The sequence below is a fragment of the Aquila chrysaetos genome, chromosome 7, assembly GCF_900496995.4.
Source record: "Aquila chrysaetos chrysaetos chromosome 7, bAquChr1.4, whole genome shotgun sequence".
NCBI lineage: Eukaryota > Metazoa > Chordata > Aves > Accipitriformes > Accipitridae > Aquila > Aquila chrysaetos.
The window spans coordinates 42009700-42035736 of record NC_044010.1 but is presented as its reverse complement, the minus strand read 5'-3'; the positions used below and the strand labels follow the sequence as shown (position 1 = coordinate 42035736).

The 26037-nt window shown below is 41.2% G+C and overlaps 1 protein-coding gene across 31 annotated transcripts in view; it reads right to left on the bottom strand.

Moving 5' to 3' along the window:
* The window catches only part of DMD (dystrophin), a 1198278-nt gene that overhangs the window by 46923 nt on the left and 1125318 nt on the right, over positions 1 to 26037 (bottom strand). For all 31 annotated transcript variants that reach the window (XM_030020819.2, XM_030020811.2, XM_030020812.2 and 28 more), the window contains 5 exons: positions 21013 to 21087; positions 15530 to 15731; positions 12108 to 12193; positions 9366 to 9523; positions 817 to 983 (listed from right to left, as the gene is read on the bottom strand). In XM_030020819.2, the coding sequence (XP_029876679.1) occupies positions 817 to 983; positions 9366 to 9523; positions 12108 to 12193; positions 15530 to 15731; positions 21013 to 21087 (688 nt within the window). The remainder of the gene's footprint in view (positions 1 to 816; positions 984 to 9365; positions 9524 to 12107; positions 12194 to 15529; positions 15732 to 21012; positions 21088 to 26037) is intronic.

The following is a 26037-nucleotide window of genomic DNA, read 5'->3' as shown; positions in this document are numbered from 1 at the left end:
CCAGGTTAGAGCAAAATGATGGCTTTTCTATGTGGTACTGCTTGCTGCTGTTGTCTATCTGGGTTTTAGAAACAAAATTACAGAAAGCTCTTTGTAAACAACACAACACCATAGAAGGAGAAATGCCAATGGTAAAAGAAGACTGTGCCTAAAAAGGACAGAAACCATACAAAGCAGCTATTGCGAAGCGAAGTGATAAAACAAGTCTAGGCATAATTGAAAGTGAGTATTTACTTAGCAGTTAAGTGGATTCTCAACAGGCATACCAACACACAGCCATTTTACAACACAGTGACTTATTCATTGCCATAGTAACCATGGTGTCGACCCAGATGTTTAAATAGACCAGCAACATTTCCCCCACTCCAGGTTAATGTTCCACCAGCAACATTCTTTCTCTGAGAAAGGAACATGCAGCTTTACACGTCTGTGAATTTTCAAGGCACTTCCTTGCTTTATACCGTGACAGAAAGCAATTCATTAGGATCCAATTCAGAAAATGTAACTGCATGTATAGGACACACTGAATGTAAAGCAAATCATCTTAGTTGTGCAATCCACCAATACTTTGGTTGAGGCATGGAAAGACTTGGACACAGAGGAAGGGCTGTATCTTAACTGATAGATGATTTTTGTTCTCTTCAACTCTCCCATCACTGTACCCAGTCTAGGTGTAACTCTCCCTTGTGTCCCATCACAATTATTTTTTCCCTGAACAACATGCATAAAATCAAGCGCACAATTTGCCTGGAAACAAGCAGAGCTCTTGATCCACCAAGCAGTAGTACACATGGCAGAAAGGGAGCGAATTTGTACCTGAATCCAATAATCGGGCACTCCTTGCAGATGTTACACTTTGCTTGGTGTTTGGCGGTCTCAGCAGCAGCCACCCTGTGCAAGACAGGCAGCCACACCATGGACTGCGGTTCCAGCCTCATCCAGTCCAGGAAGAGGGCTGCTTCGATCTCCGGTTTGTTGTTGGCCTGTAACACAGGGGGAAGAAAGACAGGGGCTGAGCACAAGTGATGTGTCTGCTACCAAGCTAATTAACAGCTCAAGCCATTCGCTTCCTGCCTACTCCGTATCTTTTCCCTGAATATACTCCAGCTTTTCTCCCAGTCCAGCCATTCATAAAAAAAAAATTTAAAAAAATCAGAAAAATCTCCAGGATCCTGCCTTCAAGCCAGGAACTGAAAACTATTATTAACATTTCAAATCTCTCTTTCTCTTATTCCCTATTACAATAGACAGCGCTACCATGTACTCTGTCGCAAGAGAAAATCACCCACTTACAGGATCACCTTTGATGCCTGATCTCATGTTTCCCGTCTCTCTTATCTGAGCCTGCATAGCACTGCTTCTCACCTATTTTAAAAACAGTTTGTTATCCAAGCCCGAAAAATTGCACGTCTTTTGATCAAAATTTCTTCCTCCTTAACATCCTTCATTATCACACTGACCTTTAAAACGCACGTGTGAGGAAATCATTCAAATCCCTTCTCAAGCCTGCTGTTCAACATGTAAACTCTGCCTCCTTAAATGCCTCAGAATCCCTCTTCCCATCATATCATCTCTAAATTTCTCGTCATTGCCTGCAAACACAATGCAGTTTTGTCCCACAGAATACGATCAATTTAGCCTCATATTCCATTACTTCCCACTTTCGCCTCTTTGCCAACAGCAGAGGAGCCTAGGAACCCTTCCCAGCAGCCCTGTTCCTCTGCTGCCTTCCCATCACATCCTAACCAGTGTGATTATTTCAGGCATCTCTTCTACACTAAGCTCAAGGCAGCACAGTCACAGAGCTGAATTCCATTGGGGCAGGCACTGTGCACACACCAAAAAATGATATATCACCCCTACCTGGCAGCACCTACAGTATTGAAAAAGAAAGAGCAAAGAGACGAGAAACACAAGGCAACGGGGGACAATGGCGAACGATCTACACGGGTAGAGGTCACACCGTACTGGCAGGCTAGCCACTGCAAAGAACAGTGCAGAATAAAGGCAAAGAGCATCAAAAGGGATTTTAAGGAAAACAGTGAAGTGACGGAGTCAACGTTTACAGGGAACGTCTCTCCGGCGTGCAGGATGGCGCAAAGCCAGCACAAAACTGGTTATCTGAGAACCTGGGAGCTGGTTTCAGAGCCGAAAGCAAGGTGATGGATCAGGTGGAGACAGTGAAGGGCTCTGGCAGGGAGGACGGGAGGGAGGAGGACAGGTCCGCACTGGGAACAGCCCAAGCGATGAAGTGGGATACCATCCCGCTCCATTTCTCTAAACCATCACTACGTGCTAATTCAAATTCCTTGAGACATTTCCTTCCACGCTACCCAGCAGAAACAGCATATTTATGGGCTGAATATATTTAAATCCTCTGTTTTCCTTTTTCTCTGGGCCTTCAGATACAGCCCTCTGCGGGCCAGTCTTTTCTATTTCAAACTTCACAAGGCAGAATGTCTTCCTTTGTGGTTCCAAACTTATTTGAAGCATTTAAATAAATAATAAGCATTAATGTATCGTGTACATGGACCAAGATGAATAGCGGATTGAGTGCTGGGGGTTTTTTTTATGCTTGCTCTCAGTTACTTTTCCAGTTTCTCATGAAACCTGAGTTCAGTATGACCTAGCTAAAACCCTATTCAACTGAAAATGCTAGCAACGAATCTGGAGAAAAAATATCACAACTGATCTAAAGGAGAGAGAGCTATAGGGAAAACCAATTCGTTGTGTGGGTTTTGTTTGTTTTTTTTTTAAGCTAACACTGTTTATAATCTTGACAAACAAATTAACTGATCAATACTTGAAGACTGAGAAAAATGCCAAGTCTCCTAGACAGAATCCCTGGCCACCAGAAAGATGTGGAAGAAAAATCCCAGAATATCTCCTGAATAATGCGTTGCATTAAAATTGACTTAAAATGCTGCTGCAACACTTTGGTTAATTAGAAACAAAGAGATTTTTTGGTCAGGGCTTTCTTCTTGAGATGCTAATTTGGGAAACCATCTAAAGACTCCTGTGACTGCATTTAAGATCCACGTATATGGATTTCTAGTACAGTCATACACATCTTTTTTGGATGTTTGGGGTAAAACCATCAAACCACAACATATCTACAGTTATTCAGATAAAGTCCCTCACAATTTAATATTCACTACAGGTCTTACATGAAATGGAATGACCTTTTTTTTTTTTCACCCACTGAAATACTTCTGTATTAAATCCTACTCCTCTGTTTTTTCGTGTAGCTATAGAGTTTAGGAACCCCTCCCAAAGGAAAAAGCGAAAAAATCAAAAGTACAATAAAGTCCAGCCACCACTGGCAACAGCGTCTGCTCGCAACAGCGGATACTGTCTTCTGCTGCAGGATATCAGTGAATTCAATAGAATTAAATTAATTCTAGAACTCTCCTAAGAGAAAGGCATATTTACAAAAAATTATCATCTGTATGTCTATTTTTCAGCTAGCAGCCAGGGCAGTAAAGGGGCTGGGGAGAGACTTTCTGTGGATCACTTGGTGAGCCAGCATCAGCCAGGAACTACACCGGCAAACCATTACCCTGCCTAGCAGACTACACTTCCTATACAGAGGTCCTCTAAGCCTCAAAAAAAATTTAAGAGGATCTCTTTAATATGCCACTTATAACAGAAAAACATGAAGTGTACAGAAATGCTGCAGTGCAAGCTGCAGTCAGAATAAGAATGAGCCGCTCAAAGTGCTGTTCTCCACTTGTAGCTGCTTTAAATTTCCAGGGAAAATGTGGCGGCAACGAAAGACTTTCTGTAACACCCAAAGATCTATTTTAATTTTGCAGTCACTGTCAATTGCCGGCAGTCCCAATAGCTGCCTACCCAGAGCTCTGGACGCTGACTGTACAAAACCTGTGCTCAGAGAGATTAGGTGCATTAAAATGTATCAGAACTGGTTTCGAATTATATTACATGAAGATTTAAAGCCACATGGAGAAAAGCTGGTCAGGGTCAGACCGTATAGGACAGACAGTTCTCAACTGTCCCCTGAGCTGCTATTACAATTTTTTTAATAATTTCTAAATCCGGTAAAGGCAGCAGCTGAAGATTTTACATAAGGGAAAAAGTCTGAATTCATACAGTTCGTATCTGAACCAACAAGATCAAGCTGTAAAGAATATTAATGGTTCTTCTCTTGAACAGATTTCTGTGCAACTCCCAATTTTTATGGTAATAACAGAGTGAATCATAAAGTGAAATTCATAAAGCTCTTTCCAGCTTACAAGTAACAATTTGTTATGGGGGACATTCAAATCCATTATGTTCCAGACATCTGTTTTTCAGTATTTCTTTTGCAGAAACAATGGGGGAATAGGAAGTTGGGTTGTGCTAGCATCTTTACGCAATACTTAGGAGCTGAATTTTTCTTCCCCCCCCCCCCTTGTTCCAGCTAGTAGTTTAAAAAATATTCTATGCTATATTGACTTTATCTATCCATAATATGAAATATACTCCAAAATCCAGTCGTGATTTTACATGAACAACGTGATATGGTTTTGGACAGTCAGACAATATAGCACGAATTTCTGGTAACATTTTTGATGAGCTATATTCTGTTTATGTGCAGTGTAGGAAATTAATTGGAGAAAAATTAACATCGTTAATTTAATGGTGTTTTTCATCTGGGATGAAAACATTTCCGTTAGTCGAGGTATATATTATTTTGGACAAACCAAACTGAGGAATGGGATTCTTATGACTTGTTAAAGTTTAAAAATGCAGAGCAAGCCATGAACAGCAGCCCTGTCTCCCCAGAATCAGACCAAACCCTGTTCAACCTTGTCTTCCGCTCTTGAGTGACTTCCTCATTACGTTCGTGTTCTCCCCATTGCTGGCAGGTAAGAAAACAAAAGTCAAGAATTTATTGTTTCTGAGACAAGTGCTGTTTCAAGGTCAGGAAAGAGAGGATTATTATGAAGGTAACTTTGGGTGGCACAAACTGCTTAAATCTGCCTTAACCCTTGGAGCAAATGCTTAAGATCATTACTTTGACCCCTTGCATTACACTTGATTGCATTGACTACTCCAGTCAATGTGTTTAGTGTTGTGGCAAAGAGCAGTAAAATAAAAAAATATGAACCCAGAAGTGAATTAGTATACAGTTTTATATCATCCACACTTGAAAAAAAACCATCTTCCTGCTTCCCATCCCCTGAACCATTTGAAAATAGCTCTTTAAAGCAGTTCACTTGTAGGACTCTTGAAGAGTGCCTCCCAAAGTCAGGCACAGGTTCACAAAATCCTGCCGAAATAAAACCAGAATTGCTGTTTTATGACATTTACAGCAGCTTGAGGAAGGATTTGCTAGTTCCCTTAGGCCAGCTCTCCCCTGTCAGAGCCAAAAGCAGAAGAAATATCCTATGAATAGAAACAAGGGCTGCCTCGATCTCTCAAAAGAGATTGAGTGCCTTAACGGTAACGCTGCATTTGTACGTTATTTTCATACAGACCTCTATATAACTATATATAGTTATTTGTACACAGTATTGGTATTTCCTGTGAAAAAAAACGAAACCCAACCGACCCCTCACAAAACAACTGCCCAACCAACTCAAATCACAGCATTCATGGCCCAGGTCACTATCAGGGTCCTGGCCCAGGATTTGGAATACCCAAACCCCACCTAAAAGGCCTAACAGGCCCCTATTTTGGCTTTTATTTGTCTGAGTAAATACACCGGATTTTGGACACATAGAAGTGGTTGTAAAAACCAGGCTGATCTTGCCTTATCATTGGTCAAGTACAAACCTAGAAACCAAGACTATACAACACAGAATATTAAAATACTTTCCTCTGTCAAAGTGAAATGAAACAAGAAGGTTTAAAATACAGATATGAATTAACTGCACATATTTTACTACTCCTTAGCTTCATCGGTACTAGTTTTCCACATCAAGTACTCCAAGTACACCCTCAGAAGAAAGCATACTTAAAGCAGTTTATAACCAAGAACCAAATATTGAAAATTTTATTGAGAAACAGCAAGAGACATTTTCATCCGAGCTGCACTCTGTTTTCACATCACATCTCTTAAATGTCCCAATGCCACAGTAACTCATCCAAGGCAGTGATATGAATTCCTAGGTCCTATTTACACTATACACGGAAAGCATATTAATAATTTTCCACTGTGATTAAAACACAGCACATGTATCCTTCAATACTTATCAATTCCCTATCCTGTTTACTTAAAATAACGTACCCATCATAGAACTAAAAAGAAAGTGCTTTCACACTGCAATAATACCTTATTCACTCGATTTTTCATGGATCTATAGATTGCTTTGATGCAGTCTGAGCGCAGGCAGAACTATATAGTCTTCAAATGGTCATTACATCAAGCTCCTTGTTCTCACTTAAAAATATGTTTTCTTTAAAATCTCAAAGCAGAAGTTACATCCCCTTGCCCCGCGTAGGAAAGATGAATCCCGTAATATCCTTTTTCTCCCAAGAATTACTATCAGCACCTTCCCATACACGAAGAAAACTACGGAAAGCAAGAGTCAGTGCTGGGGGGATGAAAAGTAACTGGGCAGCAGCAGCCTGTGGTAAGGGGACCTGCTCCTGGGGAGCAGGCAGTGCCGGCAGGAGTGGGCAGCGGGCAGGCTGCTGCCAACAGCCAGGCTGGGAAGCCTCCCCTCCCTCCCCAACCCTCATTCCCAAGGACTCGCACTTCAAACCGAAAAGCAGGAGAGATTTCCCCTGTTATCGCCGGGAACAGTAAACATCCCCTTTTTTTCTGCTGTTGTGCAGACAGACAAGGCTGTTGCCAGGGCACCTAACCTAAGGGGGCTGGGAGAGCCATTTCTGAAGCACACATTTGTTGCAGACTCTGACATGACTGCAATTTATTGCTCGCTTATCATCACCAGAAAGAAAAAAAAAAAAGGAAAGAAAAAAAAAAAAAAACTGAAGGAAAAGCATTCCTCACTGTGGCTGTACAAAGACTTAATTTAGTTTCCACACAGTAATGTAAACTATGAATCCCCACAATATTTTTAAAAACTGAATTATCTCACTTCAGTAAAAGGAGGCTGCCGGGAGCCCTGTGCAATCCTCCTCGGCTGTCTACCTCCTCCAGCCTCTCCCTTTCCCGGGCTGCTCCCTGCTCTCCTCCCCACACCCCCAGCACCTCTGCGATGCCCCCCCAGCACCACCGTCCTACACCAAAAGGATCTCTCTGTGCTCCCCTCCTCCCTTTCTCCTGGAAAGGTCTTATTTCTGCCCCCATCTCCATTCCTGGCTGCTCCTTTCTTTCATGCCTCATCCTACCCACCCTTCTGTTTCCTTCATCGCTACTATTCCCACTACTGTTCCTACCATCGTTCCTTAACAGTGGCCCTTATTTTTCCACTCCTTAGTTCCTTCTCCCTCCTCTCCGTCAGGGCTCTCCCTACACTTGGATTTCTGCTCCTCTTCCCTAGGACTCCATCCTGCCTATTTTTGTATTTCCCCTCCTCGGTTGAGCCTCCCTCCCCCTTTCTGGTCCTCCTAGAAGGTCATCTGTTCTGCTGCAACCCAGGTCAGAAACCACCCTCCCACTCTGCAAATTAAAATGAAGCTTCGCCCAAAGGAAAAAGAGAGGATGAAATTCCTCTTAGTGCAGGTAAGAGAAGGAAACCTCAGGTTTTCCGATGTTCTGATTTATGAACATGGCAAAGGTTGTGCCCAGCTGTGCTCAGGCTGTTTAAAAAAATGCCAGCAGCTGGATGCGGTACAGCATTCAGCCCACTGGCATGTCTTCATCTGTAATGACAATGTTGCTAACTCATGTTATTCAAATAAACATTTATTCCAAGGTCTTCCTCCTACTTTATAGAAACTGGTTTTGTGTGTTCCATTGCTATGAATTTTATTGCTTTTTTTCCTAGTATAAACACGCAGAAAGGCAGCCCCCTTTCCAAAAAAACATGTTTTTGTCAGATTTCGAGGTCACTTTCCTTATCAGTTTTTCAACAGTGTTCTGAGCGCTGTTGCCATTCACTTGGGAAACAATAGGATCCAGCAAGTCCTAATTTCTGAGGAAGGTCATTTGCAGAAACAAGCTTTTGACCATGGATTTGCTGTGGCATCATTTTGTGCTGGTCTCACTTGAAAGCCCAACGTGGAACTTGAGGGTCTAAAGACACAGCAGGGTCTAACCCCGCTATCAACATTACTACGCGTAGTTTATCAGCATGGGTTATCCCCAGGATATGGCCCTATAAAACATGAACTTGCAAATGGCATCAAATACAGATTAGAATTATAAAAGGTCAAGACATGAATGATGGAAATGGGAAAATGTGAACCCTGTAGAATTAATCTATTAAAAGAAGTTTTAAAAATACAGAAAGCAAACGTCCCATCACAACTGAAGTTTGTGGTGATTTTAGAATTAGATTCTTTTCATAATCACTTCCAAGTATTAATATTCATTGAAAAAAACTTTCTGCGTTTTGCTTACTACAGAACTGAAACTACTACATAATGAAACTTGAGCAGCAGGCAAAAACAGCAAACAACTCCCCCGCCCCCAAACAAACAAAAAATCCCCCAGGGACATCAGGGGATGGGAAAAGAGCATTTCTTCCATTGTAATGTAGAAGATGCATTGAGAGTTAATCACAGACCATACATTACCTCCCCTCCTCTACCTTTTCATTAAGCAGCTGTCTTCATCTTGTGCATTCTGCTGGTGGTTAGGAGAAGGATGAATAATTCCCTTAACTCTCTTCCTGCCCAGATTAAATAATTTACAAGTTTGAAAAAGAGCCTCCAGTTTGCCATGTATTCCTCAACAGAAAGGACAGGAATTCTTTCAGTACTCTTTAAAGAAAACTGGCATTATCCATTCAAGCAGTGGAAGGAGCTCATTGAGCACTCCTCGCCCCTAGACAGCACTGCAGGCAGTCGCTCCTTTCCTATTGCTCCCCTGGGCACCCGGCTGTCACTGGTATGTATATGCCCAAAATTTAGATTAACCATTTCTGTTCACCTGCATGGCACCAATAAATGGTGATCTACTGCTGGCAATACAAAATTGTAAAACCAGAAGCTGCCGTAACAAAGACTTAAACTGTTTGCAGGGTTCAGTTACAATATAAGCCTTGATGACAATTATTTGCTGTCTGGATAACAGTATAATCTGGGCTTCCTCCACCATGGCCAGAGAAATAGGCTAATTCAAATACATCTCATCAAAGGAATGGTTTAATACACCAATGAACACCACCATTAAACAACCCTCAGTACCCTAATCCTCCTTCCAGATTTTCAATCCTCTTCAGAACGGACAGGCTACCTTGACACAAAATACAAATCAGAAAATTAACAGCGAGCAAACACGAACTTACAAACTGGAAGCAGCTTCTGACGCTCGGCTCGATATTGCTGCCCCCAAAGGAGGCCACTTCGCCCAGCTGCCGAGGGATCTGGATGGAGTCGTGCAGCAGGAGCCCCAGCCGGCGCTGGTCACAGAAGCCAGTGGAGCTTGCCACTTGCTTGAACAGGTCTGGAGGAAGGAAAAGGACACCAGAGCTGAAGCATCGCTACTGGGATGCAGCAAATAGCGGGGAGGTTTGCATAGTTTCAAAGGCTCACAAGTGCGGTCAACAGCCTTGGCGGGCATGAACACAAAAATGTGTCTTCAGTTTGGGTGCTTCTCTTCCCATAAACACTGTTTTTTCTCTGTTAAAGATGCAGTCGAGTGAAAATTTTTAATAGTATTATTGGCTTGTACCTGGGAGGAAAGCCCATTCTAACACGGCACCTGTGGCATTACTGACAATAGCAGCGCTGATTCTGCAACACAGCTTACTAAACAGCAGGATCTTACAGCCACAACAACATAAATGTTTCAAAAATATTGTTTCACAGTAAAATAATCTCATACAACATACAGCACATTTTCAAGTCTTAGCAATCAATGTACAACTTGGAGAATCCATTTCTCTTTCAGATGAGTTGATCTGAAAAACAAGAGCTCCCCAACTTCGATATATCATAATCTTTTAACCCAAGAGTATTTCTAAAATGAAAGAAAAACATTACAGCACGACAGAACCTGCCATCCACGGGGAATGTTAATATCATACTAAGTTTTCACTTCTGAAGAGAAATGTCACTTGAAGCCATGTTCTGTTACTGCATCACTCTAGAAAAGAATCCTTACAGGACAGAATTATTATCCCTTTGTAAGCTCAATTTAATTTGGTGGGAATTAGTTATACTACATATACATTGAGAAGGTTTTAGAGTTCATAGTAAGAAGAAAAATCAGGTTAGCATTAACTGAAATATTTATTTGGTAATATCCCTGTTGACAGTACATGACCTGAATAAATTCTCCTTTATTTTCAAAGAGTTAAAAAAAAAGAGACTGAGAGACAGCTAGAATAAAATAACACCCTTTTTTTGGAGCCACCTTAATATTTCACCCGACACCAGGGATACAATTATAAAGGTGCTTCAGCACTGCTCGAGATAACATTCCTAGCACTGCTTTGACACCTGTTTTCTTCCAAAGGAATAAAGGAATGGATAGAAAAAGGATTATTTTTTAATTACATGAATTTCACTCTTGCCGAGTCTAGTTTTGTAATAAATAATTTTTGGATAAAACCTTCATTAACCTCTGCAAGCCTGAAGACTTGTCCTCTAGCACAACCAACTCTGCTCTGCTGCACAAATGAGAGAAAAAAATTTAAGGGGTGCAACTCATAGCATACCTGCAGCAATACGAAGAGCAACTGCACTACGACTTCGGCATGGATGGTAAAGCCAGACCACAGCCTGGCAGAGACAATTCCTTCCTCTCCCACAAACGATTCAGCTTTCAATTTCCCCATCATTAAAACATTAAGTGTTCTAAAACCTTAAAAAGGGGGGGTTACGCATTACCGGGCACACACACTGCAGGAGACTATAAAATATGAATAAATGTTTTCCTTTATAACTTTGATAATCCTCAAGGAAATATCATTTTGAAAAATATCCATACTGAGTAATTTTCTTAAAAGATTTTCTGAATACTTTTTCACAACACCCACATGAAACATCTAGAGATCGTGACATTCATAGTGATTGCCCTAAAATCTGATCCAATTATACATAGTCATGCACTGACTCTGTTGTCGGAACTGTTTTCTCTTCAGTGTTCTCCAACTTTCATTAGTAGAAGAATAAAATAATAACAATTGATGAAGAACTGCTATGGTATTGGGTCAAATCCTAAGGGTTGGTTTTTTAGTGTTTTTTTTAAATGCATGAATGAGTGATACCAGTTAATTTAACCAGAAAGTTAGTCTTGAGAACTACTCTTACCAGTAGTTCTTTTTGTGATCTAGCCTCACTAATGAACTGATTTATTAGTCAGATAAAACTAAAACTTCAATTGGAATTTTTTCAAGTATTTCAGGATTTGGTGTACTAAGATATGCAAAATTTGCATATTTATTTAAAGGTAGCAACTATATTTAAACACAATGTAAATAACAAGAGCCTGACCACATTATGGAAAACATCTTAAAAAGTTAATATATTTCAAAATGTTATAATGCAAGATGTCCTGTAGACATGCATTTTTGTGTATGAAGGTGTGCTAAACCAGTGGTCTCCAAACAGGGGTTCCTGTACCCTGGGGAGCGTGCAAGACAATCCATTAGGGTGCAGTAAGGAAATATTTTTTGTACTGTTAATAGATTAAATTTAAACATGAAAAAATAGTGTTTCATTCATCTTTCTTGTATCTTTTTTAATTTCTATTTTTGGTATGTTTTATAATGTACATAATTATTAGTACAGTGGTACATATATATAATTTATAAACAAATATACACCTATTGGGGGTGCATGCTCAAAAATTTTTTACTGGTAGGCGTGCAATCAAAAAAGTTTGGGGACTGCTGTGCTCAACTACCTAAAAACGTACTGAACAAATAACTTAAAAGTACAAGGTGGAGCAAATTAACACACTTTGCATCGGGACTATCTAAAAGAATGTCTCTGTATACTATCTAAATGTTTATGCAGTAAATTGGAGGAATAAAAACAGAATATAAACATAAACTGAAACCAAAAGAATTACATTGACTTACATCTATATTTATCTTCCAGGTGTGCTTTACAAAGGGATACAACACCAGTTTTGAAAGATAAGACACGAATCCTTCCTGTGCGACCCCTAATGAAAAAGAAACATTGGCTGATAATATGATCCATTCATGTCATAATTTGTTTACTATAATGAAGTTCACTGCAGTACCGTAGTCGTCATAAATGAAGTCCCACACAGAACCATGTTGCACAGCACACGCTGGCTGGCTATTAGGTAAGCTAGAAATGAAATATAAAATACAGTTGTGGCTTCACAGGCATAGCTGAATTGGATTGTGCTGTTGTATCAATTCAACCAGAAATGGTCTCATTTGGAAATAATTACTCACCTCCTTTTTTATGACAAAAGTGAGAATAAAGAGTCTTTACCTTACACTTATTTGAACAGGCTTCTCTATGAACTGCTGCTGAGCTATTCTCAGAGAAGATGAGGTCCCCGACAGAACAGCAAACCATCTCTTTTGGCAAAGACAATATAGCTTCACTTTCATTAGAAGTGCGATGTAGCAGTCGTTTTTAGAAAGTCTGCTTACTGTCTGTCAGCCCTGCCCTGACTTGTTTGAGAAGCCAACAGGGAGCTAAGCACAAAAAAGCAGCCTCTGCCAGCAGTGAGCAGTGACAGAGGCACTTGTAAGACGTTCAGGTGACTGATGAAGCTTGCCTAGTGATCACGAGAAGGCAGGCAGGCTGTACAGTTATGCCATTAACAACACAGCGTGGTTTCTGAGCTCCTCCTCGCAGCAGTCAAACCTGTCCTGCCCAGTGCCAAGGGGCTGGTATGCTCCACCTCAGTCCCCGTGCTGCCTCTGGTCAGCCTTCCCCTCACAGTCACTCCTGCCTTGTAATGTGCCCACGCTATTACTTTTGCTTTTTACCGTGACTGTGAGAAAAACATCCTCCTCTGCGCTGCAGGCGACACAATGACAAACCTTCACATCTTCTCTCAGTCATCTGGTTTAGCTCAATTTACTTCCAGTTGCTGGCTTCCCCCAAGACTTTTATTTCTGATAGCATTTCAAATATATAACATCTATTGCAAACGAAGACATATACAACGTAGGAAGCTAATGCCTAAAAATGACATTTTTGAAGCAGAGCCTTATCAACGGTTTTGAAGCATTGCCAGTAAGAACACCACTGGAAATAAGATAAATCATGTACCGGCGTGCCATAATCATGCATCAGGCTCCACTGTTTGGCACAGATGCGTGTTGTCTTTTTAATCCTATGAAAGCATTGTAGAGGCCAGCAGCGCTCATTTACCCACGTATCTCCCCTGCAAACCCTATGAAAGGTGCAGACGGAAACCAGTGGGCAAAGCCGAATTTAGAATTTGCAACCTTTTAGTACAGAATCTTACGTTCTTCATCATGAATAAAAATTTGTTGTTTACCTATGCTTTCCACACGGCACTCCTCTCTTACTCCTCTCCCCCAAATCTTTTCCAAATTAATTATCATCTGTGCCCTGAGAAACTCCTGCTGAAGAATACCAGGCTCATGCAAATTATACAGGAGAAGACTGTAGAATGATGATTTCCCTGCAAGGCATATTAAATTGAAACTTGCACGAATCGTGAGTTGTTCAGTTCACTCTCCTCTCCTCCCAAGTCAAACCAATAATTTAGCATGCTACTGCAAATGAGCATGAGTGACTGATCAATTAAAACAAATCTGAAACGTGTTGGATTTGCAGAGCTGTGCCCATAATTAGATCAGTCATTGACTGTGAATTTGATTAATATCTTTACAAATGACAGTTTTCAATTATAAGAAAAGTAAAGATTCAGTATATTTAATTAAATGTCTCCAGTACTGCTATGCACTTCGGTTGATCTCTGCCTATTAAGTTTACAATGAAAACTAAACACATGTAACCCCAAGGTCACCTCTCTTACCAGCGTAATTCAAACCTGAATTTCAGCAAAATAGCTACGAGCTTTCCTCACACATAAAACATTGTGTCCTGCAATATACAGTTCCCTAGCGTACCAAGGGAATTGCCTGGAGGCAGCCAATTGTAATTTCTAATGTTGTACTTTCAGCACAGTGCAACATAAAGAGAATTTGACTGGACACGGGAAATCTAAACCGGACTGTCCAGCTTAGGAGCAGCCTGTGGAGCGACCTTTATTTCCCTCTCTGCCTCTAACGTGGCTGATCTGGATTAACATCCCTAGCACATCTTTTTTTGTTTTTCGCTAACCTAGTATCTTCGTTTATATGTTATTTATAGTTGATGATAATTCAGAAGTGGATCAGAGTTCTGTGGAAGCCAAAGTAGAGTAAAGAAATAAAAACTGGCTCTTAAATGAATATAGCCCCATTCTCTACTACCAGTATACTACAGAAGAACATAATGTAATCTGGTAATCCACTTCACAGGATATCGCAGCTGCTGCAGAGGATGTTGTAAGCAACTGGCTTATTGGAGGTGATCCTGCAGGAAGAGACTCTGTACAAATCTGTACTTTTTTTTGGTAGGTGATCGTTGAATTTTCAGTGCTGTGATAAAGGGTGCATGCAAGAACAATGTTATGGCGCTTCACTTCGATACGGTTCAAAATGGAACCGCTTCAATGGAAATATGTGTCTGGCTGAAGGTGGCTGATACGAACATTAAAAACACAAATAAAGACTTCCACTGACATTTTTTTCACTAAATTCACCAAATACAAAAATAATGGCTTATTCTAAAATTAGCTTACAAATGTGTGTTGGAATTTGTCTATGCGTTATGAGCAACATCATTAACCCACTGAATAGGAATACTCATAAATTTTCTTAAGGTAAATTTACTCTGTTGTATTTATACTTATAGGTGCACTTTTTAAAATTAAATTTTAGATTAAGTATTCCTCAGATCTCCTGACTGCCAAGGGTTGTAAGCACATTAGATTAGAGATGAACCTCTTCCATCTTTGAACAAAAATTATAGATTGAAAGCTATAAAAAATGGACAGCTCTGAAAAGGTTTAACATGCAGAAGTACAGACACATGAAGAGTCTATATGATGGTGTTCATACTGTTGCTTCTGGGTAATTCTCTTGAATTTCTTTACCTAAATAAATTTAAAAAGCCATGCAAAGCCATGACCTACTGAGGACATGTAGTCCCAGAATTGCTCTGAACACAGAAATCTGTTTAAAAAGTTGTTTTCCAGCTCTCTCGTTGCTTAGCTTAATAAAGCTAGGATTGTAAGCCTAATCAAGGGCTGTATTGATTCAGCTAAATGCAGCCATTAAACCATTAGGTTTATTAAACTTTCACTTCAACTACTGTTTTTTTCAGTTTTAAGCCATTCATTTTATAATGAGGTGGATGGCTCGTTACCCCTTCCCCCTTCCCCTTGTGCTGTTGGGAAAGCTCCTGAGCAGCCCACGTTCAGAGCACCCATACATACGTGTCGTAGACATTCAGCAGCCAGTTGAGGCACATGTCCACGCAGAGAGGAACGTTGACCAGGTTATTGTGCTCTTGTTCCAGTCGATCGTAAATGGTGGTCAAGCAGTTAATGATCTGCAGAATATCCATCGGCTGGTCATTTTGTTTGAGGTTGTGCTGGTCCAAGGCATCACATGCAGCAGACAGACTCAGGAGATCCACTGTTAAAATAAAAACCCCACACACAATAAAAGATTGAAGAGGAACAGTGGTTGTATTACCCATACCCAAAAAGTAAATAGAACAATTTACTTGGCTTACATGCCTGGTTAGAGGACATTCTATGTCCTCTGAAAGTCACGTGCCAGACTGGTTTCAAGACTCCTACAGGTACACTGTTTATTCAGCTGTGGTCTTGGAGGGCAGTGTTTATAAAAGTGAAATTTGGTTCATTTTTAGCTGTAAAGTACCTATTATGCCATTGGATCCTATGGAAATATTACACAAATTACTATGTAAGTAAAAATTACATATTTCATGTTTTATGTTCCTACAGATAGGCTAATATTTGACTACTGCATTCACCAAATGTGCTCGAAACATAGTACATGTCATCAGCTTTCCTGAGACGTGCCATCCATTTCTTATGTAAGTCGAGCAATCTTAACTGAACCAAACTCCACAAGGAATACACAAACAAATCACAACTGAACTGGGATTAACCTCTCTGTTACTTTTCCTCTCGTGAGAACAGGGAAAAGAAGGTTCCAGGAACATTACATGACCTCTTTTAATATGTATTAATGAAATTTATCCATTTTTAATTTTGCAGAGCATTTACATTTATAATACCTCTAGGACATTACAGAGTAAGACACATTTAAACTTATCAGTCAACATACAACAGAGTTTTTTGTCATGGACATTTAAAAACTTGATTTTCATTCCAATTTAAGTCAGTTGCATTTTGAAATTTGGATGTCCAAGGCAAAACAGAACTTCCCTTTCTCAGCTCTTACTCTCTGCATACTAACATCAACAGCAGCATCACATTTTGGGGGACACCAAATCAGAGAGTTATGGGATGTTGGTTTACAAAGTAAAACAGGAACAAGAACAAATCAGAAAAATGAGACTATTAACGCAGACCTTCCTGCTGCCACAAGAAAACCCTTTGTAATTCCTTGCAGTGAATTTCCAGGGTGTGAGAAATAGGGATATTAAAGACCAGATGCTGTTAGTCCTGCTCATACCATGAGCAGTCACAAAGTGCAGCACGATTCAACATGACTCGAGGGAGTAGCATCTGGCTCAGAATGAAATGCCCAAAATCATCCAGGAAATTCTTCACAAAACTGGGAAATGAACTGACCCAACTGTAAGAGCAGTTTTTCTCTCATTGGAATAAAAATGTGCTTCATGGAGTCCTGGTAAGCAACATCTCTCGGTAATGTCAAAAAAAAAAAGGAAAAAAAAATAAATGTGCAGAGGCTAAATGCAGAACCCCATACAGGAATTTTTTTAGAACTTGATCCAGCTTAAGGGTGCATTTGCCAAATTCACACTTGAGTATCCTATTTTACCAAGCATAAACTGACCCTTTGATGTCCTAGTGGAGATGAAAAATACTTCAGCTGCAAGCAGGGCTGCTTGGTAATGCTGCATGGACAGTATGTTGGGACTTCATAATTGCCAAAAGAATTTCAGGAGTATAAATTACATTGGAAATCAATAGGGACTTCTGCTACTAAATCCCTTAAGCACCTCTGAAAATTTCACACTGTGGGCCTGACATACCCAGTGCTAGAGTGAGTAAGGAAGGCTTGGAATGTTATCCCTATTATTATACCAAGAAATTTAACTTTGAATCTGTGGTTTTATACAGAGCTTTATTGGAATTTTACTGTTTTCACATTAGCATATAGATACTTATTAAAAGAAAATCTTTTGGAATATTATGTTTAAGCTACTAGCATATAAAATATAGCTATTCTAAGGTCAGTGTTATATCCCACAAAAGCATATTTATCAGACCCATTCCTAAAAGTCTCAGAAAGACTCTTCTAATAATTTATTAGTCAAATTGGAAATAGAGCACTGCCTTCACAACACCTTGAACTCTGAGCTTGAGGCTGAACTCTCAGTTCCTTTGAGACTATGAATCAATGGTAATTAAATGAACCCCTCAGGCATCTGAGTGGCAGCTTAATTATATATGCAGCTACTGCTAAACATGGGTCATTCCACTTTGTGAAAGCTTTTCCCACTAATAAGCAGCAACTTCTGAAAAGCTTTTCACCCCGTTCTTCATCAACCTCCTGTCCTATCTTGAAGTTAATAACACATGTTCATCTTATAACAAGCAAAAAGTGCTTGCCACCACGCTCTGCTTTAGGGAACTTCTTTTTATGGGAAGAAGAGTGGCTCTGGCCTTCGCCACATTAAGCTCCTCCTGCACCTTTCCCACCAAGATTAAAGAAATGTGGAGGGTCCTCTCCCAGAGCCAGGAATTGTGTATTTCTTTCCTGAAAGCAAATATGGAGGTCCCATGAATGACAGACTTTCAAAAGACAAGCCCCAACAGCCAGATATGTATTGAAGAGTTGTATATTCATTGCCATTCTGTGATTTGCAAAGCTTTAATTGAAATAAACCATACCACTTTATGCTTTGTACTTTTTGTGAGTTCTCTGCCACTCTTTTGTTCTTTTCTATTTAAAATTCCAAAACTGACTCCAAAATTTGTGTGAGCAGTAGCTTCTAGCTTATTTTGAAATCTAATTCATCTATATTAATATTTCTTTGGCCTCTAAGGCAACAGAAAAAACGTTAGGATGTTTGTAACTAGACACCAACCTGTGGCCAGATTGGAGGAAAAGTGTAAAAGACAACCTGGAATAACTAACCAACTGAAGGACAGAAGTGACAATTAACAGGCAGGAGAAAGTATGCTGTGGAGGTCACATACTGAACTTAGGGAAAACTCAACATAAGGCTGGTGATAAAAAGTATTAATGGTGTTGCCAGAATGCAAGATCATCTCCTCTGTAACCTGCTGCTATTGGCTGATATGTTAAAAAATATATATTTAATCTAGCCTGCATAAAATTAAAGGAAAAAAACACCCTAGCAGAAGTTCTTGAGTATTTTCTTTTGCTGCATCTCCAAGAAAAGTTTGTGAATACATCTCATTTTATTGACATCACAATGTTCAGATGTGGTTTGCACTTGAAGATCAGATCTTTTAAAAGTAGCAAAACAAGAAAGTCAACATGCTTTGATGTGAATATCAAAGGAAACCATATATTTAAAAAAAAAGGTGCAATAGTTACACCTGGCATGCCCACAATAATTTTGAAGGCTGGGATGATAGAGCCACACACTAGATTCCTCTAAGGTAACACAATACACAAGCATTTATTTGTTAAGGATTACCATTTTCCATATTCTTCTTTAGGTTTAATATCCTAGTGTCTTAAAGTTCATTGGGCTGATTTACAAACTGAAAAGAATGAAAGTCTAAGTATAGTTAATTTTTAAAAGTGTTTCTATTCTTGCCACTGAGAAACAGGCTGTACCTTCACTTCTGCAGGCCTTCTATTGTGTACACATCTTTAGAGGGCTCCTCAGCAGACAAAACAGCTCTGCTTTTTATGAAGTTTGCAGAAAAGAATAATATACGTATATATATATATATATATATTTAAACTCCTGCCATTTCAAAACTGAAATAAAAAGTAAGAGCTGAAAGCAGCACCTACTGCAAGCGGAATGCAGGGATTTGGGGCTATGCGTAGGAGCCCTGAAACCCAGCACTGCTCTATTTCTACTAGTGCCAAACTGCAGAAAAAAAATTTTGTAATGAGTTGGGTTTTATAAAAAAAATCTAATTAAACTGAGTTCACAAGCGACACTGAAATCATAGAATACACAAATACAACGATGGTGTCTCCAAGCAAAAATATTTGTAAGAACAAAGACTGCTAACCAAATTCCTTAAATACTTCTCCTTAGATACAAGTATGAAGAATGTGCTAAAGTAATCAGTGTAAGCGCCACTGCATGTCTCTGAAAACACTCATTCTCAGAAAATCTACCTAAGTGTAACCTTGAGAGATAAACTGACTTCGGTGCATAATTGCCATTCCACACTGTAAAGTCCAAGACGAGTCTAGAATTATTCAGTGGTAGGAATCGGTGTAATACAGACAAAACAGGATGCAAAGTTTTGCACTTTCAGACATAAAAACCTGTTACAAGTCAATCCTGTGCACTGCCAGCCACAGAAACCTGTAATTCCAAAAATTTTAGTCCCTTACTTCAGTGCTGCACTGATTATGAATACTTTTCACTGCATATGGCTCCGGTTTCTTTACAATACCTTTCCACAACGAGTGTGGCAGGAGAGCTGTGCCATGTTGGTATTTCTGATCATCATAACTCATTCTTTGTCACTTCATTCATGTTGAAATCTTTCATAATGTTACAAGACTTTTCACTTATTGGTTTTTTTTTTTTCTTTTTTTCTTTTTCTTTTTATAAATTCAGAAATTAAGTCTGTTCACTAGTGGAATTCACCCATGCTTATAAGCCTAAAAGTAAACATGCTCAAAAATACTGAGGTTTGACACAGTTCCAGAAACATGTGAGCACAAATCCAAACTTGAGATAAATCAACAGTTGAGACATTTGCAACTGTGTCAGAAATTTAACCCTGTAACTAAATGCCAAATAGTGAATGTTAAAATATTTTAATAACCCTCCAAATTGTACCACCTAATAAACTGCTTGCTTTGGCAGCTGATCGGCCTACCAAGAAAACTATGAGCAAATTATTTAGCTATCAGGTTACAATAAGCTGAAGAGGAAACATAACTCCAGTGACAGGTAGAATACCATACACCAATTGAGAGAATTAAAATGTTAGAACATGCACATCACTGATGTATGGCTGATGAGAGACTTCTGAACATAACCAAAAGCTGGAGGAAAAATGAAGCTAAATGTTTATTGTGATGATCTCGTTGAAAGGCAACAGCCCCTCAGGGTTCAAGATACAACTTAACAAACCATTAGCAACTCCAGCTCTGGAGCAATTATTTCACCCAAACTCTCACTGTTCCCAGTACACTACAATCCTGTTCCTTTGGTCTTGAGACGTAAAGCTGTGGCTGACAGGGGATGTGGCTCCAGTAACAAACACAGTGAAAATACCAGCTAACGAGTATAAAGATAAGAAATACGTAGGGGATGTTAATTTTGTTTCTGATCTGCTGCTCTGTCTTACAAGGGACAGATCTGCAGACCACCCAGCAGTTTGATTTTGTGAGGAATGTGCAAACTGGTGGCAGCGGAAGACCTTTCAGTTAAGAGGTTTCCAGGCAGCAGGTAGAGCTGGGGATATGTGTGGGGGTGTTTTTCTACTTCTGAAAGTTGCAAGTAAACTTGTGTGTTGGTCATAAAGTCTTCCTGGCAGCGGGTGAGCCACAGGCACATACTTACAGCAGAGGGCTTTCTGCAGCCTGCGGAGTTTCATGGCAGTCCTGTACGCCGAGAACCTGACGTTGTTCAAGTCAGCTGTAGGGACGAATATTAAAATAAAAGATCAGCTTTACACCTTAGAAATAACCAGACTCACAAAGACGTTGTTAAGTTGAACTAGAAGATTATACTCATTGGTGAAAAGAACAGAGGAAAAAAAAAAGTACGTTAGAAACTCTACTTCACTGTGCAAAAGCCCTCAAAACTTGACAATCAATCATCCAAAAAAAAACACGAAGTCCTAAAGTGTTACTTCCTTTCGTTCAAAGGCACTGAACTCAAGAGCACTTGAAAGGACAACATCAGTGGCTGCAGCAGTGTTGTCTGAAAAGACCGCAGCCTTTCACACCGCAGGCACTGTGAGAGAGATAAGAACCTGAAATTCCTCCTTGTCTGCCCAATGCACCAGCTGGGCTGCGTGCAGGCAGCCCCAAGAGAAGAGCTCTGCCCAGGAAAAAACAGGCGACTCTCAGCTACTGCTAAAAAAAAAAAAAAAAACTTTGAAAAAAAAACAATGAAACTTTTGTGCTTTCCACCTAAGCAGATCCCAGCCATGCCCTGAGATGTAGAGCCTTCCTGGCAAGAAGCTAGCTCACCCAGCCCAGTGTGTTCCCACCTCCGAAACAGCAGGGAACGGCACCCGGCTAGGAACACACAGCGTGGTGTGATTTTTGCTAAAGCCTTCCTTCTCACGTGGTTAACAAAACGAGGTCATCAGCACAAGTCCCCGCTGAATAGTTTAACCATGGCTTGCAAAACCTCCCCGGACAGTGCAGGGACAAGGCAGGCCACGCACCAAACCAGTCACACCACACCAGAACAGAGAGGCCTCTCAGCGCACGGGAGGCTCGGTACCGGCTACCTGGACGTTTTTCAGCACCGAATTGTGGTGATCTCCACAGCCAGGCACAGCAACTGGTCTGTAGCCTAAGAAGTGAACATGAGACAAAACTGAAAAGAAAGGAGGGGCTGTCTCGGACCAAATCTGGCCAGGAAACTACATTTTCATCTTTCTCTTCTGTGAAACCAGACTGAGGAAGATGCGCTTATTCTAATCTTGTCCTTGGCTTTGCTGAGGGTGGCCCTCGGGCAAACCCCATTTACAACAAGAATGAAGATAAAATTCACTGAAAGTGAGATTGAAACTACTCTGGCTGAATTCCTGCCATCAGTAGCAGTACATTGGCTAACTTGTAATTTACAACTAGATCTGGCATACCAAGACTACAGTGCGGATACACCACCGCTCACATTATTCAGAATCAAACTAGGGATGCAGAAGTGAGCGCGCAAACCTGGCAAAGAGCTTTTGTTTATGCGAGTAATCAACAGATACCTAAGCCAACTGTGCGCTACTTCAATCCGGTACCTTCGTCAAAGAGAACCCCGGTAAGCCATCAAGGTTGCCGGTTTGGGGGTGAGTCCATGAACCGATGCTGTTTCCCAAGTGGCACTGCCACCACCTCCCAGGGATTCTACGGGGCGGCTGCACTGGGAACCACAGAGTGGCGAGGGGCACTCTCGTGTGCTCGGGGCGGTCACCCCCACCGCTGAAAAACCAGACTGCTGCTGGCATGATTTTGGCCCTGTCACCTACCCAACCAATTCCTGGGCACAGGCGCTCCTGGGCACGTAAGTGGTCTAGGGACCGTTCCCAACAGATCGGTTGGCATCTTGTAATTTAAGGGTTTTCTAGCACAGAAACGGACTGTTTGTGCCAGCCAGTTTCAGCACCCAGCAGCACTGCTGAATGCATTTAATTAACTGATGAAACCCATGGGGCCTAAGGAGTTAATGATGGGAAAGTGTTTGGAAAATGTCAACTACTATGTAAATACAAAAAGAACATTAATAAAAATATACTGGCTCAGAATAAAGGTCCATTTAGCCCCATAAGCTGCCTCTAAGCCTGGCAGACTCTTAGAGAAAGAATATGATGAAAAACAGGGCAAATAATACGAAACAGTTCCTTGCTGGCATATGCGCTGGGGTGCTATAAAGCTGTTTGCAATGTGGTGGCTTGGGTGTAACTATTCCAACATCGTTTACAATGCTGTACAAGTACAGGTAGCAGAGGGAATATAGTCTCGATTACATTAATTTTAATCAAGCTGTTCTGAATGAGTAATTTGAGGTTTGATAATTCAGTAGTTTTGTATACCTTAATAAAAGCTGTGGAACATTTCTAAAACACGTCTTACAGCAGAAGGGAAAGTTTCAGCTTTGTGTATCATTTCTTTTTCTTTTTACAGTTCCATACACCTTTTTAATGGGCAGTTCCCCTGTGTATTGTTCCTGCCAGCTCCCTCTCTCACAATCATCCTGACAGGTCCAGAAGCCTTAATGTGGTGTGGAATAGAGTGAGCAATTTAAACAAAGCGGCTTAATTTGTCTTGAAGGGAAATTAATAAAGCAGTCTCTCACAAACACACAGTGACTTCACTTACATTTTGTACCCTTGTTGTAAATCTGCACTTGTATTCTGGAAAAAATTAGATTATGGCTAGCATTTGATAAAATAAAGAAGGCTTCCCTAAATTTTCCCTGAGTATTCTGAAAAAAGCTTCTCTACTTATTATTTACATTTTAAGAAATATTAGGAAATATATATGCCTATTTCAGGCCTCGATCAGGGCAGAAAGTACAATCCATGAAGACACTTAATCCTGAAAGTACTGTAGTTTACACCTATTTTCCTGTGTATGTAACACACACTGAATTTATTATCAACCTTAATGACACTGCTGCCCAGAAGCATCTGCTGTAAATGATCAACAAGCAATGTCAGGAGTTAGTTTCAAAGCCCTCATCTCAGGTTTTGAGAAAGTAGAAGCAGTGTCATCTTTTGACTGTACATGCTGTGGCCAAGCGTAGCCGTCGCATGCCTCCACTCCCACCCTTCGTTGCTGTTACCAGTATCAGCCCATGCCCAGTTGCTGTTCCCGTGTCAACTGCTCACCTCCCGTCTTTGCTATGCCACCACCTCCATGCTCCTGATGGACAGCTCTCTTACCAGGTGGTGACAGTCATTTAAGGTCACTGGATCTTAATGATTTAGCTTTTCCCCTCCCTACTCCTAAGAAAACGCTGGTGGTGTCTTACCTACCCCGGAGCTACTTCTGGAACAAACGCACGCGTTGCTCTCTGGAGCAAGGAGGGGAGCCCAGGCCTCTCCTAACTGTGTTCAAAATATCTCCCTTGCTGGTATATGACCCCATTTAAATGAACCGTAGAACATAAGACTGTCAGGGAATGAGAGCTCGTCACTGGGCTCGGGAGCGCTGGAGGTAACGTCACCGCTAACAGCGATGGAGGAGACTCCGAGCGAGGCAGCGCAAGGCACTGCCTGGCCACAAGCGGCCGCAGTGGCCGGGAACATGCCGAGGAGGGAGGAAGGAGGCTCAAGCAGCAGCAACCTCTGGAGGGCCTATGGAAACGCCTGCTCTGCGGGTTTTTTTTTTTTTCCCCTTCCTGGGTCCCAAGGGAAAAAAATGCAACGCCTTCTCCACTCCCGGAACAACCCACTAAAAGAGTCAGGACCCACTAAGCCTTAACTCCAAAGCTTTTATCATCTCTGAGCAGGTTGGAGAGCTCAGTGTATCACGCAAGCTCTCCTGCAGCCCTTTCCTCTCACTCCTAGAAAGTATGCGCCATCTCGTCAACCGAATGAGGTGGTCAGAGGGCTGAAAAGCCCTTGGAATATTTGAAACTTTTGTAAGTTGTTTAATGATACTCCCAGTCCTTGTTGTGCAGGAGGTAACATTCAAGCTTTGAACAAAAAAATGTAAATGCTCAAGAGCATAATGTGTTTATCGTCTGAAACAACGATGTAGTGGAAGAGGTCACCTGGCCCCTGGAAAGGAACAGACTGAGGAAAGGATCACACAGGAGTATTTGGTGACACTCACAGAATCATAGCATGGTTTGGGTTGGAAGGGACCTTAAAGATCACCTAGTTCCAAGCCCCCTGCCACGGGCAGGGACACCTTCCACTAGACCAGGTTGCTCAAAGCCCCATCCAACCTGGCCTTGAACACTTCCAGGGATGGGGCATCCACAACTTCTCTGGGAAACCTGTTCCAGTGCCTCACCACCCTCACAGTGAAGAACTTCTTCCGTTCATCTAATCTAATTTCATCCTCTTTCAGTTTAAAGCCATTACCCCTCGTCCTATTACTACATGCCCTTGTAAAAACGTGCCTCTCCAGCTTTCTCGTAAGCCCCCTTCAGGTTCTGGAAGGCTGCTGTAAGGTCTCCCCAGAGCCTTCTCTTCTCCAGGCTGAACAACCTCAACTCTCTCGGCGTGTCTTCACAGGAGATGTGCTCCAGCCCCCGATCATCTTCATGGCCCTCTTCTGGACTTGCTCCAACAGGTCTCCATGTCCTTCTGATGTTGGGGTCCCCAGAGCTGAATGCAGTACTGCAGTGGGGTCTCACCAGAGCAGAGTAGAGAGGGAGAATCACCTCCCTCGACCTGCTGGTCACGCTTCTTTTGATGCAGCCCAGGATACGGTTGGCTTTCTGGGCTGCAAACACACATTGTGGGGTCAAGTTGAGCTTCTTGTCAACCAGACGAGAAAAAAATCCCAGAGCAAAGAAAGAGAAATCATGGCTCTCCCGTCACTCAGCCATGAACAACCTCTCTGTTCAAGGGAATATAAAACTTTCTAGGGGAGAAGATTTAAGATCGCATTACAGAAGACCCGTAAGACAGGGCAGGTGCTTACAGCTGATGCCTTCGCAACAATGAACAATTCCCACCAACACAGCAGTAAGATCTCTCCATGATCTTCTTAAGCTTCCGCCGCAGCCCTCCCACTGTCATGGCGAAAGGCGTTCAAAGAGCTAAAGCATCGGTGAGTCTCAGAAATTAGGAAATCTCCTTTCACTGCTTTCCTCTTTTCATTATAGGCATGACAAGCACCTCCCTTTGCTTCACTGCAACTAATGCAGTAGGGAGAAGGTTATCTACATAAGTGGTTTTCT